The following is a 17,550-nucleotide window of genomic DNA, read 5'->3' on the forward strand; positions in this document are numbered from 1 at the left end:
ATTCTGTAGCACAGAACAGAGTGATGTTGGGAAGCCGGGAAGGTCTGCTTCAGCACTAATGTACATGGGTGCAGCAGCTGGATACAGTCTTTGAAAACTCATGTACCCATGCCTTCCTCATAAATGGCATATAGGGACAATTTTTCTGCAGAATTATAATCTTTGAGAGTAAATTCAGTAGCACCCACTTGCCGAGTTGAAGTTTTCATCTTTAAAAAGGCACCTTGTGCACACCACTCTACATTGAGTCAAAGAGCACTTTTATACAGGATTAGTTGCCTAGTTGCCAGTATCTTCCCTCTTCCCTGACCACCCCAAAGTATTTTTATGTCCAGGGCCTCAAGCTTCAATCCCCAATGACCTGTCTTAAAATTATTGCAGAGTAGCATGTCTTCTTGTTAAATAGCAATAAATTTAATTTTAAGGTCATAGGTAAGTAGCTTCAGTTCATACTTGCCAGAATAGAGCTCCTCTGGTGCCAGCACTGTCTTACATCCTATAGCCAGAGCACCATGCTGGAAGTGCTCAAGCACCATCTCTTCAAGAATTTGAAAGCAGAGTCATAGGTTAGTAAATATAAATAGCTTCAATCAAAAAAACCCACAACACAGCAAGACATTTGTAATTAAGAGCTTTCTAGACAGGACTACTGAAACTCCAACTCTCTACTCAAGCTGTGTTTGTTTTGTTTTTTTATTTTTTTATTTTTCTCATCTCACTGGACCATACCCCATATATCTGGGGCAATTTTATTGTAGGGAAGTTCTTCAAAGTTAATTCTGAAGGCTGTTTTACAGTTGGAATATGGCAGCTGTTGTAAGTACACTGCCTGAAACAAAGGTGGCCACAGCATCTGTTTTCCTCCCTCCCATGAAATCTGCATGCACCTGAGGAAACTTCACTAGCTCTCAAAACATGACACAACATTCAAGACTGTAAACATTAAAATACTTCATGCTGTATTTTCAGTTCAGTAATGCCTCAGATGATATAAGACTTGATGTTCTGAAATTCAATAACACAAAGTAGATTTTTAAAGTCCTTTATTAATCTGAATATAAAAAGACAGAAGCTGCCTACGATATAGGACAAAGCTCTTGCTTCATGAGGAAACAAAATCTTCTTTACAAAGTGAAAAAATAAATACCCTCTTAGAGTAAGGTTTATATGCTAATGTGTCATAAAAAAGTAGAGTTTTAATATTTTAACAAAATGTCTGTGCAAAGAAACAGATGCATAAACACACATTACTGCTACATTAAGGCAATATGAAAAGTATAGTCAGAAAATTTCAGTAAAGTGACAGTGTACTTTTCTAGCTTTGATTAAGCCAGTATTGCACCCAAACATGGTCTCTAGTTCCCTCTGTACCCTGGAGAATACACTAGGAAACCAGAGCCCAAAATGCCCAAGTAGGGGGGTGGAAATTAAGAACATTTTAGCAGGGAATGACCTACCTAATAAAGATGTTAACTAAAGAAAGCATTTAAAGTTATACACAATGCTTTAGAAATTAATGGTACATGTTTAATAGTTTAAAATCAGTCTCCAAAAAATAAAGCCAACTTAAAAGGGCAGCTGACTACAGCTCCCAAGACCACCGGCCAAGCTGGATGTGGGAAACCTGGGAGCACGTTGACCATTGAGAGCTGGGAATGAAGTCCCCCAATGCTTCCACAGGACACTGCCAGCCAGAAGACCTTCTTGACCCACCCTCAACACTGAGATTAACTTGTCTTACTCTTCCAAAGCTATTCTGTCAGAATTGTTTTCTATATTACAGAATTTGCAGTTAAACAAACTGGATGAAGCCTTGTAACTTTAGTTTAAGAACCAGTTTTCTTCAAAAGAAATTCTCTCCTCTTTAAAGCAGTTTACTAAAAGCAGAAACTATGAGCCATACTAAACTGATATTTGTAAAAGCTACTCTTACTATCAAAATAAACAAAGTGACTGTACTAAAAAGGATTTAGAGAGTGTAAAATAAAAGGCTGCATTGCTCTCACTGGGTATACCTGTCTGTGTACACATTTCTCCAGGGTTACCAAGCTCTGTGGTAACACCACCATGCTACGAAATTAAGCATCATTCTCCTTTGAAGTAAAATCAGTTATACTTCTGCTCTCAAATGTCCCAAACCATTTTGGACATGCTGAATGACAAATGTGTATGTTGAAAAAATGCCATATTTTTGCTTTTGATCATGGATAGGTGCCAGAGTGATTGCCTTCTTCACAATCAATGGTTGCATCTCATATTAGTGCAGTTTAAAGAGTACATGATGAGTTTAACATAGATCATATCACAGTCAGATTGAGAAGACTGGTGTGGGTTGGCAAGTACACATGCTGGACATGCTCTACACGAGATCTGCACACAGGACACAACTGGAAAGAAAAAATATTAAGAAATTAGTTTACTTCATATTTTGAGTCTCTACACTTACTGGAGACTTCCTCCACACACAGTAACAGAGCACTTCTCCATAACCTCCGTATTTATAACAGGGTATTGTGAGAAACATGCAGCTAATCTTTACCCTCATTGCAAGTTCAGTTAGCACAGCTAAAACTTATCTTCCAAACACACTGTCTAAACAGAATGTTCTTTTGAATTAGTTTACCACAAACAAAATTGTAAATATAAAAGTTTCACTAGAATAGCAACATAAACATATTAATCCATGACTGAGGTATACAGAAAGGACAGAACCCCCACATATCTGGTAACACCCATCTTAATGATCTTGCAATTACCTGTAACTGGGCAGCACAGGTCTTGCAGCATACGGTGTGGCCACAGGGACAAAAGGTCGAATTTATTTCTTCCTCACAACACACCATACAAAGCATGGACTCCTTTAGCTTCCGCAGCTTCTCTTGCAGAGCTTTTGTTTGTTGGCAACTAAGACCCTCACAATTGTCACAGTTCATGCTACTTTCCGAAGACTTAAGGGGGGAACTCGGTGGGGTCTGGTCACTTCTTGAAACAAGATCCACAATGCCAGCATTATAAAGAGCTCGCCTTGCATGATCATAAACTTCTTTTGATGTTCTTTTAATGTCAAAGACATATTTTTTACCGAGATTAATGTTTTCATTCAGGAATAGAGATGCTAGGTGGCCCTTTAAGTCTCGACTATATTGCATCATGACAGCACTGGTGACAGTGTCACACCTATAAAACAATAGGACAAATGCAAGCTTGGTTAGTTAATACCAATAAACCTACCCCTACAGTAATTTGTGCCTAAAGCTGAAGTAACAGCACTGAAATCAAAGCAAATAAGAGTAGTCTGAGGTAATAGTTAAGCTCTGGAATGTTGTCTGCAAGACAACTCTACTTTGAAAAGTGTAAAATGGAAAAAATACTTATTTTACATCTTCATAAATGTGAAGTGTCTGGTAAAACAGAGTCAGCCTATGGAAGGGCCCTTCAGGCATTATGCTAATACAAGCAGACAACACTCGCTTAATCCATGGTGCAGGTTGGCAACACTTATTTACACGGTGATTTCCAAGCACTGCATTACAGAATTCCAATTAATAATCTTTGGCATAACACTTCTTTGTTTAGACAGGCTCTCATTTTTAGCATAGTCGAGCTGTGTCTTTAACCAAACTTCCACTCAGTACTTTAAAGGCTAGTGTATCATCTGAAGGGAACCAGTGCAAATGCAGCATAGAGAACTAAATTAAGGCATCTGTATTTGCCACCAAGTGTGTCAACTACCCTAAACCATGCCCGTCACATTTCAGTGACAGTTAAATTCTGCAGAAGTCTACTAGGGCATATCACTTCTCTAGACAACATGGGAAAGAAAAGCCAAACAGAACAACAAGGACTACAGCCTCACAGGGCCCAAGGTCCAATATCTAAGCTATGGCCAAATCCTATCGCCTAACTAAATTCTGCTCAAATTAAAATGAGAAACTGCAAAGGACAGCAGAAGTTACAAGCAGAGACAAAGAACAAGAAGTTTAGATGGTCTAAGTAGTTACATAATGCTTTAATTGTCTGGAAAACAATATGAAGAGTGCAGAACAGCAGTCCAAGGGCATGTCATTGCAGAACAAAACAAGACATGCTTAACATCTGGCTCACAAAAATAGGTAGTGGTTACCTGCCGATTAGCTGCAGTGGTTAGAAAGGCAACTAATTAACATTAATTGCTGTAACTGTATTAAAATAGATAATTTGAGAAGCTGGACAGGTCTTTGCCTAGTGTAAGTACCTTCTTCTAAGTCCAATTCTTCCCTTACAAAGTAATTGAAACTGCTGTGTGGTAGTTAGAGAAAACACCACTAAGTGTCTTTGGCAGTTCTACTGATCAGTGTTGGGCCTCACAGTAGGAATGAAAAGGGGTTTATAAAAGCCAGCCTTTGACAAATGAGTATCACAGCCCTACCCCAAAGAACACAGGATAAAGACAATGGATAGCTGCTGGCATGAAACAAAATCCTGGGCATGTGAGCAAGTAGAGGAATTGTAGGAAAATTTAAATATATGGGACAGAAAGGTGGCATACAGGTAACTTCCAGCAACTGGAGGAGCCAAATAAAGGAGAAACAAGGCGTACATGTACATCTGAGCTACATATTCTGAAGGACAAGATCTTTTCTCTTCCTTTGCTCTCTCATCCTCCTACTCACATAGGGACAAAAACCTATGTGCTGTTTATGAAGCATCAAAGAACACAGCAAGTTTTTATTCTGAAGTGTTGTTATTCATAGAGGTAGACTGAGAAGTTTCGCTTACTTTCTTGTATTCCCACACAACAAAATGGAGAGCAGCAAAAAACTGTTCAGCTTCTGGACTTAAGAGGAAAGTAGAGGCTGCAAAGACAATGACATTTCGCAAAGAATTTCCAGAGAGCAGTCAGACCGCTGGCTGCTTAAGCGCTTCATGCAAATACTGTGGAAGAGAGCAGCAGTAGTCGACTCCAGTGGCAGTACCAACCTGTAAAATGCATGTGTCTCTGTAATTGCTCTGTAGAGTCCACTTGCTGCCCTTGTACTGATCATCTTGAACAAGAGAACTACACTATTACCAGACTCCTTGGTAATGGTCAGATATACATTCTTCCCAGACTGAGTTGCCATTTGAACAACAGGGTAAGCAATCCTGTAGATGAATATAAAAAAAGAATTATTTAGCTTTTAAGGATAAGGGTATTTTCCACATACTACTACAGCCTAATTTTTGGGGGTTACAATAATCTCCAACTGTGGTCTGTAATGCTGGACTGAAGATGCTGCCTCAAAAATACATATAGAAATCAAGAGTACTGAGGCCAGCTGTCATCTTGATAAGCAGGTAGTGTCCTCAAACCATACATTCCAACAGCCCCTTTTAGTAATTTATAGAGCAGTTGTGTATTTATGTAAAAAAGAGAGGCATGCTCAGTACTTCTGAAAAATGGAAGATGAAAATGGTTCCACAAAACACATACCTGTTGATAGGACTGAAGTCATCTTTACAGATGCATATGCCTTCAGGTCCAACACCAATGAGGAGCTTTTGCCCTTCGCTGTCTCTTACCGAGTGCCACTCTACCCCATAGTTCTCCAGTGTTGTAGCAATCTGTAGAACCTGGTACTCAGCAGAAGCTTGACTGAGACCTTCTAGCTCCTTGTGCTTTGCAATAATGCTGTTGATAAAAAGATTAAGGATAGGTGAAATTAACTCAGGTGTGTGCCGTTACTGTCAGCAGCTTGTTTTAACATGGGTTTAGATGACCTAGTTAAACAGATTAAACACTCCTGACCTGCTTTATCTGGCTATAGACTTCCAGTAACCATGATAACTGGAAAGAATTGAGAATTACCCAAACATCCTGAGAATGCTCGAGAGACAATACTGTGCATTTTCTTAATAATTAAGAAGCTACATGTAATCAAGGCTTTCCAACTACCCCCCTCCAACATATTTACCTGAACCACCATTAAGTTCATAACCAAAATAAGACCTACAGGAAAGCATGACAGTTTTTGATATCAGGAATTTAGCTTTGAAGGTGTTTCAGGAATCCCATTTACTTGTCAGTGTAAGGGTACTAAGCCAGATAAATTCTTGTTACTTCGTTTCACAAGTGTAGGTCTAAGATACACTTGCAAATTGATTACCCTGCTCCAAGTACTATACAGCTTTTGCTCTTCACAAAAAAACCCAAAACTATTCATAATTGAGCTTAAAAGTGAACTGAAATCAGAACAGTAGTTAAACATTCAGGTTGTATTTTGATCTGCAAAGCCATCTAAATTGTGTTTTTAAGAACACAAGGATTGAGTACAGCATCAACAATAAAGGGCATAACATTTTATTCTTTTGTCTCCAGAAAGGAGATTATATCATGGTGCTCTTTTTACCTCTCCAAAATGCTAGTGGTGAGCTCTTTCGCACACAACTCTTCATAACTGTACTTGGCGGTGTTCTGGTTATAATCTCCAAACTTCATCTGTGCCAGCAATGCACTAAGTTCAATTGCATGCTCTGAAGAACACTGAAGATTACCAGCAAGAAGATCTTCTTTTATATGCAAGAAAAACATATGCCTGCAATGGAATCAGAAATATTTGCTTACACAAAACATTGAAAGATGTTTGTAATCAAGATATGTATCAAACATCTCAGGTATGTTTGAGTAGCCATTAAAGTCTGGCACAGGGAAAAGAAAAGGGCCTCCATCTTATTCACTTGAAAGTTGAAGTTACAGTCTTCAGTTGTATCTAAAAGCATATCATGTTCTTATTCTTAAGAACTGCTTTAATCCTCAAGACCACCTAGCAATTTCAATTTAGTGAGAAAAATATCAGTGAGGTATTTGGATTAGTTCTGTTTAATTTTTTGGTTGCCATTTACAAGTTACTCTGCATTTCACAAAAGCAAATTTGGGAAGAGCAGCCCAAGACAGCATACACACTTTCATCACGCAACAGGAGAAGCCATACACTTTATGCAGTAGAAATGCCTCTGCCACCACAGTCAAAGGGAAGATGGTGCTTTTTCCAGGGACATGATTCAAACTCAAAACACCTGAAGAGGCACTGTGGAATAACATACAACATCTGCTGTGTAAGCACATTTCTCAGACCAGCCTTTACACTTGATGAAGGCAGGCTTGACAAGTAGCTGGAAAATTCACAAAGCTGCTCTTAATTACCCAACAGGTCAGTTAGACAAATCAACATTTCCACCAACATTAACAGCAGCCTGCTATTTCCTCTATAGCCTACCTTAACTTCTATAAATTCATCCTTATCTCCCCTCAGGGAAGACAATGTGAATTTCCTACCATTTGTTCTTAAGCCTCAACATGTTTAGAGAAACCAAATACAGAAGTAGTTATATATCACTGAAAAAAATCTTTCAATAAATGAAGCCTAGCACCCACAGATGTATGTCTTAGCTTCCACTGTAACAGGACATTCACATTTTACTTTTCTAAAGTTCAGTGTAATCTACTTTCTTTAAAAACCTGTAATTAATCACTCGTTGAAGCTGAAGATTCTAACAAGTGATTAGCTTTCCTTCCAACAGGAACTTTGGATAATCTGTTATGTATATCATGTTGTAGCACTCTACAATTCCATTGTAGAGCAGGGAGAACAGGGCTACTTCTTCAGCACTATGAGCAATTATGTAACTTGGAAAATCTGCGTTCATTTTTAGCTTTACTATGTAACTCCTGCAGCTAATACTGGCCCGAAAGATGCCCTGTATCCAGAACTTTCGTATTCAGGAAAACAGATCTAGAATTATCCCATAAGCTGCCCTAGAATCCATTTCCAAACCCACACAACAAGTGACATCTTCAACACCTCCCTTTGCAAGCAGCTTGAGGCATGCCTGAGCTTCGCTGCAGTTGTGACAGAAGTGCTTAACTGCATCACTCTGATGTCTAGACAACAGTCTACACTTCAGCAGTTCTAGCTGGGGTCTGGTGGGAGCAAGTATGCTCACTGTGCTGCATACAAGTTTAGGTGGCAAGAGGATCAGAACTTCAAACATTACAGTTGCCTCCACTGTTAACAGGTTAATCCTGTTCAGGCTTTTTTTTTTTGGAGCAAGTCCCAGACCTCTGCTACAATCTTTCTTTCCTTGTTAACTTTTGGCTCAGGCCACAGAAAGCCCTACCCTGTGGCTTTTAAAATGCACTGGCTGTACATGCTCCTTTGGGGGCTCAGTCCTTAAATCCAAACAAAGTATTTGCTGAATTACTAAAATGCTATGGCAAAAAAAATTAAATAGTATGCATTTCCCCAACTCCAATCAACATTTCAGAAAAGAAATGGCTTTTCATGCACTTTTGATCCTCTTAATACTAGAACAGGTTTTCCAGTCATTATAACTATGTACTAATTACACATGCAGTATTTAAAAGAAATATCTAACAATTTTATTCTCATTCACTGAAATGTGTTTAACTACCACACCTAAATGCTTGGATCTTCAATTTTATGCATGACAGCACTGACTACACTGGGAAAAAAGTCAGTCTTCTCCCCATGCTGGGAAGACCTTATTGACATCAAGCAGGGAGCTGAAAAACAAAAGACTGCTCCTGCAAATACAGACACATCACAGAAGCAACTACAGCAGAGGCACAGCTTGTGCTCTAAAAAGCCAGTAATGGCATAGGTAGACAAAAGAACTAAGGCACAATGTGAAACAGCATCACATCAGCCAACATACTTCCCATAACTGGCTCATATCACATAAGGGAAAACATCTCACAGACTAAGTGACTTTGCATTTTTCTGATAAAGGGGACAGATATGGCATCTATAAATAAGAGACAGTTATTGCAAAGTAACTAGAATTATGCAAGTTTGTGTCCTGGCTTACAATGTGGTAAGCTATTTTGTTAAGTCAGAGGAAATGGACAAACCCACCCACATTTAATAGGCCATCTCAGTCATTGGTTTGCACCCAAAAACCCCATTGCTGGCCCAAGACCATTGCCTAAACTGCACCCATAATCGGTCAGAAACTAGTTAACATAGGGCCTGCCTATTTTCAAACAGCAAACAACTTTATACTGATATGCCACAGCAGCTACCCTGAACCAGAGGTCAGGTAGCAAATTCACTGCTGATTTGTTGGTTTGTGGTTTGTTTTTTTTCGTTTTGGATCCTTAATTGTGTTTAAGCAAAAGCATCTAGAAATTTGAAAGAGCTGCAAATATTTTATACATCTGAAAAAGCGATTCTGATTAGTACAGATTTTGATCAGCCCATCCAGCCTTTAAGACTACACTTCTCCCAAGTTAAACATTAATATATCCATGGCAAAAATCACCCTTCAAGGTTCAAAGCATGACACCAGCCAGAATCTGATTATAAAAGCACATTTTTCTTTTACGCAAAACTAAAAAAAGTCTTTTGAACCTTAGAAAGGCAAAAAAAGTGCTTTTATTGCTGAATACAGTCAAGCAAAACTAAAGCATTAGGAGCCTTGAGGCAGTTCCTTATCTAATTCTGCAGTCTAAAGGACCCAACAAATTGTCTGTAGAAAACCCTGTCATATTACAGATTCTATTAGCCACCAGAAAGTATTTAAGTTTTTGTAAATTAGATTGTGACCTAATCAACAGCACTCAATCCACTGCACTTCCACTCTAGGAATCTCTAGGTACAGTGAAAATATTGTTAAAGCTTTTCCCATCTCTAAATGTACTGAGGCTGTACAGTAAAAGGGTACTCAGTTTTTCAAGGAATTTCAGTGTTAGTATTTTACACTTAATGGAATTTATTAGTAAGTTTAAACTGTTAAAACTGAGAACTGAACTGTGCATAGCAAGTCCTCTAAAGGTTGCATTTCCAACATCATGGACAATGTCCTAGTTTGACCACCATGTAAGAAACTAGTTTGTTTCTGCATCATTCACCACTTCAGTTACACATAATACATTAATACTACCTGTTATAAATCTGAGAAACAAGTCACACAAAAGGTATGTTTCCTACTGCCTGCCCCAATATTCTCCTGGCACGCTCTGCAGCTTTTCACTACTTTTTCCAAAACTTCATTTAATCTTTAAATCTTCATAGAAAACAAGTCAGTCTTCACAACTCTGAACTTCAATCAATTGGTGTGGCTCCTAGTCATCTTAAAACCTGGCAGACACATTGGGACATTGAACAACTAGTGGCAGCTTTAAGAACAAACAGAGCTTTCCACTGCACTTGTAGCCCAAGTTCTACACACAACAGCATTAGTACAAAAGACAGTCTATATAACCTAAACCAGTCTTAGTTTCCACCCTGAACCTCATGCTAGCTAGATATTCCTGTGGAATAAATCATGGCACATTTCCTTTGACTTTCACAGTTCAGAACAGTACATAGGAATACTGCTTAGAGGACAAAGCATTAAGCTGCCAAAACTATATAGTCACTGCCCAGGCAGAATTTCTTCCTTTCCAAAAGAAAAAGCAGTTTTAAAATTAGGACAGGACTACATGCTTTCTTCAAGCACTAGATACAAAATATAAAGTCAGTGTAATCTTTTTGCCCCTGTGCTTCCCATAAAATTCAAGTTCTATGTCATTTTACTGAGTGTTTTAATATGCACATGTACAGTGTGATTAATGTGTTTTAGTTGCAGATAAATAATTTCACACAAATGCTGTAGAAAGGGAAGGTTGCAAGGAAATTTCAGCAGATTTTACAAAAAGCTAAAAGCTACCAAACTGAAGTCACAAACCTAGATATTACATCAATCCCTTCCTGCACCCTCTGAAGCAATTTATGCAGGCTCACTATACTGAACACCACTAGCAGAAACTGATGTCAGCATTTCAGTACAATGCAATTCCTACAGGAGGCAAATCACCTCTTCTGTATTCATCTGAGCTGGCCATGACAACCCCACAAAATAAGTACTACAAAAAAGAGTATATGCAATAGAAGATCGATTTCTCTTTCATAATTCATTAAAGACAATTATGTCCATTACAAATCAAAGTTCTGCACTGAAAGCTTTGTTTCTACTACTTTTTAAATCCAAGGAAGGAAGACAGGACAAAAATCTAAAGACTATACTAGAAGTTTTAAGCTGTAAACTTAGCTGTCAGTGGAAAAAGTGACAAGCCCCAATCCTTTACAAATATAAGTATCTGTGTCTGACTAACAATTCCTAAAATAGAAATAGAGCCAAAAGAGCCCATTTCTTCACCAGACTACTGGCAAGAACCTTAGCATACATCCCAAGGAATTGCCCGTTCTCTTTGGGGTATGACATTTCTTACCACAGGGTAGGGCTCTTCCCCCTGCTGTGAATTTACAACTCTCTGTAGTCTAAAGGAATCAAAATAGAGAGGCATAATTTTTCTCCCTAAAAATATATTGAAAAAAGACCTCTAAATCTATAGGAATAATATCTGGTTTTAGAAACAGAATAAGGCCACTCCACATGAAAAAGCAAAGCCATCAGTTACAACTATGTTCCTCAGTATCTTTGCTCTTATTTGCTCTCAGCAGGGTGGGTGAAAGGTTACCAACTACAATCAACTCAGATTGAAACAGATTCATTAAACTCATCCTGGTGTCTACTACAGCAGGCTTTTCTTGCTGTATAAGAAATATGACTCCACTGCACCAGCCAATGTTGTAAGATAACATTATGTTTTTTTCCTATTTCCTATCTACTACATGTGTAACTTTAAAATATTTTGCAAGCCAGCTCTTAATTTTAACTAATTCATCAATACAACTGGTTAACAGTCCTGAACTGATGTACTTTGTAAATAAAAGTCAAATACTGGGAAACATCACACAGCTTTCAACCACTTCTAAAACATTACCTATCTCAAGCCTGGCAAAATACGGCTCTTTCAAATGCTTCATGAGATTGTGTGGCTTGTTAGAATCCGACACATTTTAAATTGTCATGGTTTACATACAAATACTCAATTTTCAGTCATGTTACACAAGACAAGTAACTGCCCATTTTGAATCACATCTGGGTAAATCTTACATTGCTGAAAAAATGATTCACTTCAAAATTATTTCCACTTTTGTGCAGTCACCACAATGTTGTCTTTATCCTGCCAGACTCAAAAACCATTGTTCTCCTGGACGACTGCTTGGCACAATCTGCCTCTTGCACAGCTCGGCAAACTCTCTCAGTTAAGGTGAATGCCAGCTTCAAGACTTCTCCACTACATGTTTCACAAAGGCAGCTTTTAGCTGAAGCCCAAGAACTTTCCACCCTGAGACAGCAGTGCAGGCCAATCACTAATTGTAGTTGGGCTCCGTGAGTGCCATGCCATTGCCCATTTGCCCAGTGGCTGCCAGCCAAGGTTGCTACTAGCCAAGGATACTGCCAGGCAGTGGCCTGCAGTTATACCGCTCTACCCACCCAGGCCCTCAGCACCACTGCCAGCCCTCAGCAATGCCTGCTGGTCAAGCACAATCTTTCCTCCCAGCCCCAGCTCCTCACCCTACTTCAGAAAATCCAATCAGACAAGCACTCATAAATCATCCTGACAAAACCCCTGCTTTTTACTTTTTTTTTACTAACTGTTGCATTACCTATCAAGAAATACAGGGCACAGTGAAAACTAACACAGAGCTCATGATCTAGATCTCAGACCATCAGATATCTTTAAGCAAAGAGACAGCAGTCATTTTCAAGCCAGTGTGATCCTCCATTCAAAAAAAATAGTTACTCAAACTGCTCTAAACAAGCACACTGTTCACATTTCAGACTTTGTTTGTGAAACTGGCCAACAGCAGCAGATGAAATTTGAATAGTGTTCTTGCACTGAAAACAATTCCAAACTACAAAATCCTGTGGTGAAATTCAGTACCAGGCAGTCAAAAAACCCCCTAGAAACTGAGATCCAAAGAACAATAGAAAGAAATCACTTTTATTCCTGTAAAAAGAAAGAAAGTGCCTTATGAAGGGGTTTTTCTTTCCCCTGCAATTCTTCCATTCACAAAGCACTTCATGAAGGTCGTTTGTTCCCATAGTGGTCAAAGGTACAATAACCTGCTCTGCCTTTGCACTCAGTAGGCAAGAAGGCTCCCCTGCATAAGAAGATTAAAATGCATGAGGTTGTGATCTTCCACTGGATTGCACAGATTAAAGGTAACAGAAGCAGAGGTTGATGTTCAGTTGCCAGATCAGCTTCTCACGCAGCATGTAGAAACCTGAATATTAAATTGCTACAAACATACACCCGAGTTGTAAATTTAAAAGACTAAGATCTTTAACAAAGCAGTACAACTGAGGTCAACAAAGCTTCTGAAGTACATAGAAAAAACTGGTAACAACTGAGTCCCAACATTTGCTATTATCATGATGAAGCATATCAACAGAATTTAGAATTACTTGCAACCTCCCAGATTTACAGAAGCAGTCTCAACATGCATCTTATTTCTATATAAAACCTGCATCAGAGGCAGCCAAGTAAAAGACTGGGAGACTTCCTCAGCAGTCTTCACACACGGGACAAGACAGCAGCTCTGCTAGAATTACCTTGTACATGAGTTGTGGACACAACTGCTAAAGGAAACAAAGGATACCCATCAGTGCTTCTTCATCAACTAGCACACTGACTTTGCAAGTAAAGATAAAAAACAAGGTGTCAGCTGTAACAGTACAGCTAATCCTTGCAATTCCATGATACACCTATTGATTTAAAGTTCAGTGACTGGTTTCATAGAATTTTTCATCTTCTCCTTGACACCACAATTGCTTACATGAAAACTAAATATGAGTGCACAGCTATGTGCACACACAAATCTTCAAGCAGACCCAAGTAGGGAAAAAAGGCTCATCTGAAACTGTGTCAACACTACAGAAATACACATTAACCACAGACACTATGGAATTCTAGGTCTGCTACATGTCAACTCCTGGGCCCACACAATTAAAAGGCAGCTACCACAGACTGGTTTACAGCTTGGTTTTAGGAAGAACACTAATAATACTCAGGATGTAGACTGCACAGCTTAACTGAAACCTCAGGACTATTCACATTTGCAAGAGTGACATTAAAGGCTAGTTTCAATGCCTGTTGCTCTCCAAAATTTTAAGTAATTGTTTCCACAGCAGAGTTTTACTAGATCTGATGACTGAGCCTCTATTAATTTTAAAATGGTTTGTTGAAAATACTAGCTTTAGAACAGTCTTAATTCATACATAAAAGAAAAAGCCTGTCCCACCTACAACCTTTTGAGTCATCTTTATAGCAGAGAAGTACTTGCTACTTTGATGTATATATACACAAGCTCTGTCACATTCCAGCTACACAACCTGTCTTTTAGGCCCTTGGGGTATGTTTCACCAGTTCAAGCTCTCTATTAACTTGTGCAACCTGCCAAGTCTTGCATTGACAGTGTTGAAGGCAAGAACACAGGTGTCTGCAAAAACCTTGTAAAGCTGAGCAAACATTCATCAAGGATGGCATAAAAGTGCCAATACACCAGCTTTAGGCTTCCTCTGGTTCACTCTGATTTGGTCTGTGTGTGGAGACACATCCAACATGCTCAGAGCAATCTCTTCTGCCTCATCAGATATGAAATTGTGTTGCTCCTTTTGTTCGACATTAAAATCCTTCATTATTTGGTTTTAAATAATCTCAGTGAGTACAACTATAAATAAGATGACGAACTTCTTCAGGGAAAATACTCCCAAATGAGGCACATCAAAAAAGGAATTTGGTTAGAATGCATTTGCCCAACTAAAGCTATTATATAGGACAACTACAGTCTAACTTCATAGCAGCCTGAAAACTTTTCAACCAGACTGATGAGCTAAAACCACTGCTCCCCAAAAGCCTCTCCTCTGTACATTAGTTCAAAAAACAAGACAATATATGCATGCTCCTAACTCAAAAGCTTTTCTCTATAAAAACATTGGACCATGCCGTCAGCCTCTGACCAAATTATTTAGACAAATATTCTGAAGAACTCTATTGTATTCATGGTCTTAATTCTGAAAGGACCAAGTTAACATGAATAGTGAAAACATGTTTTGACATTATCGTACAGACACTAGATTTTTATTTGTCCCATTTATATTAACCAGACTATCTAAAAACAAACAAAAAAATGAGTTGAAAGGTCAGCATTAAATATATCTATGCACAGCTTTCTATGAAGGTAACTCAGTTGCTATTCACGTAGTAAACAAACTCAAGGAGCAAAAGCAAATGTTCACTATAGTAATCTTAGGAGACTCAATTTTTACAACTGGCTAGCAGTATAACAATTTGGTTAAGAGGACTGGCAACAGAAGCAGCAAAACAGCTGTTTCTTTTGTAGCCTCAAAGAGCCTGTAGCTATTTGAAAGTTACTGTAACATAATACCAGACAAAAAGGAATTCAGCAAGTTTTTGCTCTGTGGGAGGAATTGTTTCCTGCCTTTCTGTACCAGTGGTTTAGAACGACCTAGAGTAACACCACTGAACAGGGGTTACTATCGGACATGCAAATACCATATAAGTAATATGGTACTGGTAGCTCATTTTCACCCACTTCCAGCACTAAGTGCTCATAGAATTATGATTCTATGATTACTTATTACACTGATTACTTACTGGTAGCTACACAATATTTAAAAATATCAGCAGGTTTTGTTGTTTTTTTTAAAAGGAATAACATTTAAAGAACACTAAGGCTTTAAAACTACACAGAAAAGTCAAGCAAGATTACCAGAAGTAATAACTAAGAAAGAAATAAAACCAATGTGTAATTACTTTCAGAAGTTACACAAATTAAAAACCAAATAATAAGTTAAGTCTACTTACAATCATCTTTACCTTACCTTGTTTGTTCTTGTAAGATAAGATGCGGCTCTACAAAAAACTTTACTCTTAATTTCAACCGGTAAGGGGCTAAACCATCCATCTGCTGGGAGATTCTGTTCCTCAAATTCAGCCACAGGTTCTCCCCTTTGCTGCCAGTGAACTGCAGTCCAAAATAATCAACTTCTATAATTCCCAACCTTCTGCAAACCTGAAAGAAAGAGGTCCTTTATAATGAAGCTACAACATAATGATGAAAATTATCACCTGAATCGAGCATCGTTTCAGACTGCTCACTTAGAACACAAACAAATAAGCCCTGCTGGGAGCACCTTTACACAAAAGGTTACTTAATTACTTGGAGTTTAAGTTGCAAACAAAAGAGCACGTAGACAAATACCAAGAATAAACTGGGAATTTCTCCACCAGCTGAAAACCACACAGACTTCCACGGTCAAATCTCATCCCCCCTTCTCACCCCCTGAACAGGCACTTAAGAGGGTCAGCGGATTTCCAAAAGAGCTGAGCATCTGTTATGCAACACCACAGCCAGCAGCGCTTTCTAGGCAAGAAGAAAAAGAAGTACAACCCTTAAGTTTTATTTAGGTGCCACCACCAGACCGGGCTGCTGCGTTCGACTCTCCCCATCGTCCGCCCCTGCCACATCCAGGCGGTGGCGACCAAAAGGCGAAACCACCTGGCCCAGCACGGCCCCAGCAGGCCACGGGGGCCACCTCGGCCCCGCCCGGGCGGCCCCACCCGGGCCAGGCGGGCCCCACCGGTGCCCCCAGCTGAGGGACGGCTCCGGCCGGCTGCGGGGGCAGGCCGGGGCCCGCCTGGCCCACAGGCGCCGGGGGGGGAGAGGCGGGAGGGCCGGTGCGCGCCCGGGCGAGGGATGCGGCAGCCGCCGCATCCAACATGGAGAGAGAGGAAAAAAGAAAACAAAAAAAAGGAAGAAAAAATACAGAAGGGAAGCGGGGAGACCGGGGCGCCCCCCCCGCCTCACGCCCCCGCCGCCCCCAGCCGCCGGGGCGCGCGCCCGCCGGCTCTCGCGCGCGCCCCTCAGGCGGCGGCGGCCCGTCACCCATCGCCCGCCACCCCCAGCCCCGGCGGCCGGAGCGGAGAAGCGCGCAGCGCGGCCCCTCACCTGGTTGAGGCAGTCCTCGCCGTTGGCTTTCGCCTCTACCTCCACCTCCATCACCACCGCGTCCGGCCTGGTCACATAGCACAGCATGGCTGGGGGCAGCCAGCGCCGCCGCTGGCACGAACACCCGGAGCGGCTGGTACGGCCGCCGCCGGCGGGAAAGCGCCGCTGTCGCTACAGGCTGAGGTGCCCCCGCGCCCCCGGCCGCCGCCCAACGCCCGGCCACCGGCAGCGCGCTGCCCGCCGTCCCCGCCGCCCCCGTGCTTGCGCTCCGCCGGCTCCGCTCCCTCCTCATATACCCTCCGCCTCCCCCTCCCCCCGCCGAGCGGCACCTGCGGGCCAATCACGAGGCGCCGCTCAGCGCTGCGGGGCCGCCGCCGCCACCAATCAGCGCCGCCGTCCGCGGGACGCTGCGGTGGCCGGGCTGGGCGTGTTGTTGTCGTCGCTCTCTACCGCCCCCTGCCGGGCCGCACCGCCCGCGGCCACCGGCGGGACACCCCGGGCCACCGCCACCCCGCCCGGCCCGGCCACCCCCCCCCCCCGCCTCAGGCCCAGCCCGCCGCGGCTCGGCAGCCCGAAGGAGCCTCTCCTCGTGGCCTTTTGCCTCGTCACCACCTAGCGTCCCCAATTACCGGCGTCCACCGTCACT

General features: G+C 41.2%; 1 protein-coding gene across 1 annotated transcript; it reads right to left on the reverse strand.

Moving 5' to 3' along the window:
* Nucleotides 1-1,026: 1,026 nt before the first annotated feature.
* MYLIP (myosin regulatory light chain interacting protein) lies at nt 1,027-17,158 on the reverse strand. The gene is made up of 7 exons (XM_055799835.1): nt 16,905-17,158; nt 15,778-15,968; nt 6,369-6,554; nt 5,453-5,650; nt 4,960-5,124; nt 2,757-3,177; nt 1,027-2,387 (listed from the first exon to the last, which is right to left on the reverse strand). The coding sequence occupies exons 1-7, from the start codon at nt 16,989-16,991 to the stop codon at nt 2,298-2,300; spliced, it is 1,338 nt and encodes a 445-aa protein (XP_055655810.1). The 5' UTR covers nt 16,992-17,158; the 3' UTR covers nt 1,027-2,297.
* Nucleotides 17,159-17,550: the final 392 nt, after the last annotated feature.

The sequence above is a fragment of the Falco peregrinus genome, chromosome 3 (genome assembly GCF_023634155.1).
Source record: "Falco peregrinus isolate bFalPer1 chromosome 3, bFalPer1.pri, whole genome shotgun sequence".
Lineage (NCBI taxonomy): Eukaryota > Metazoa > Chordata > Aves > Falconiformes > Falconidae > Falco > Falco peregrinus.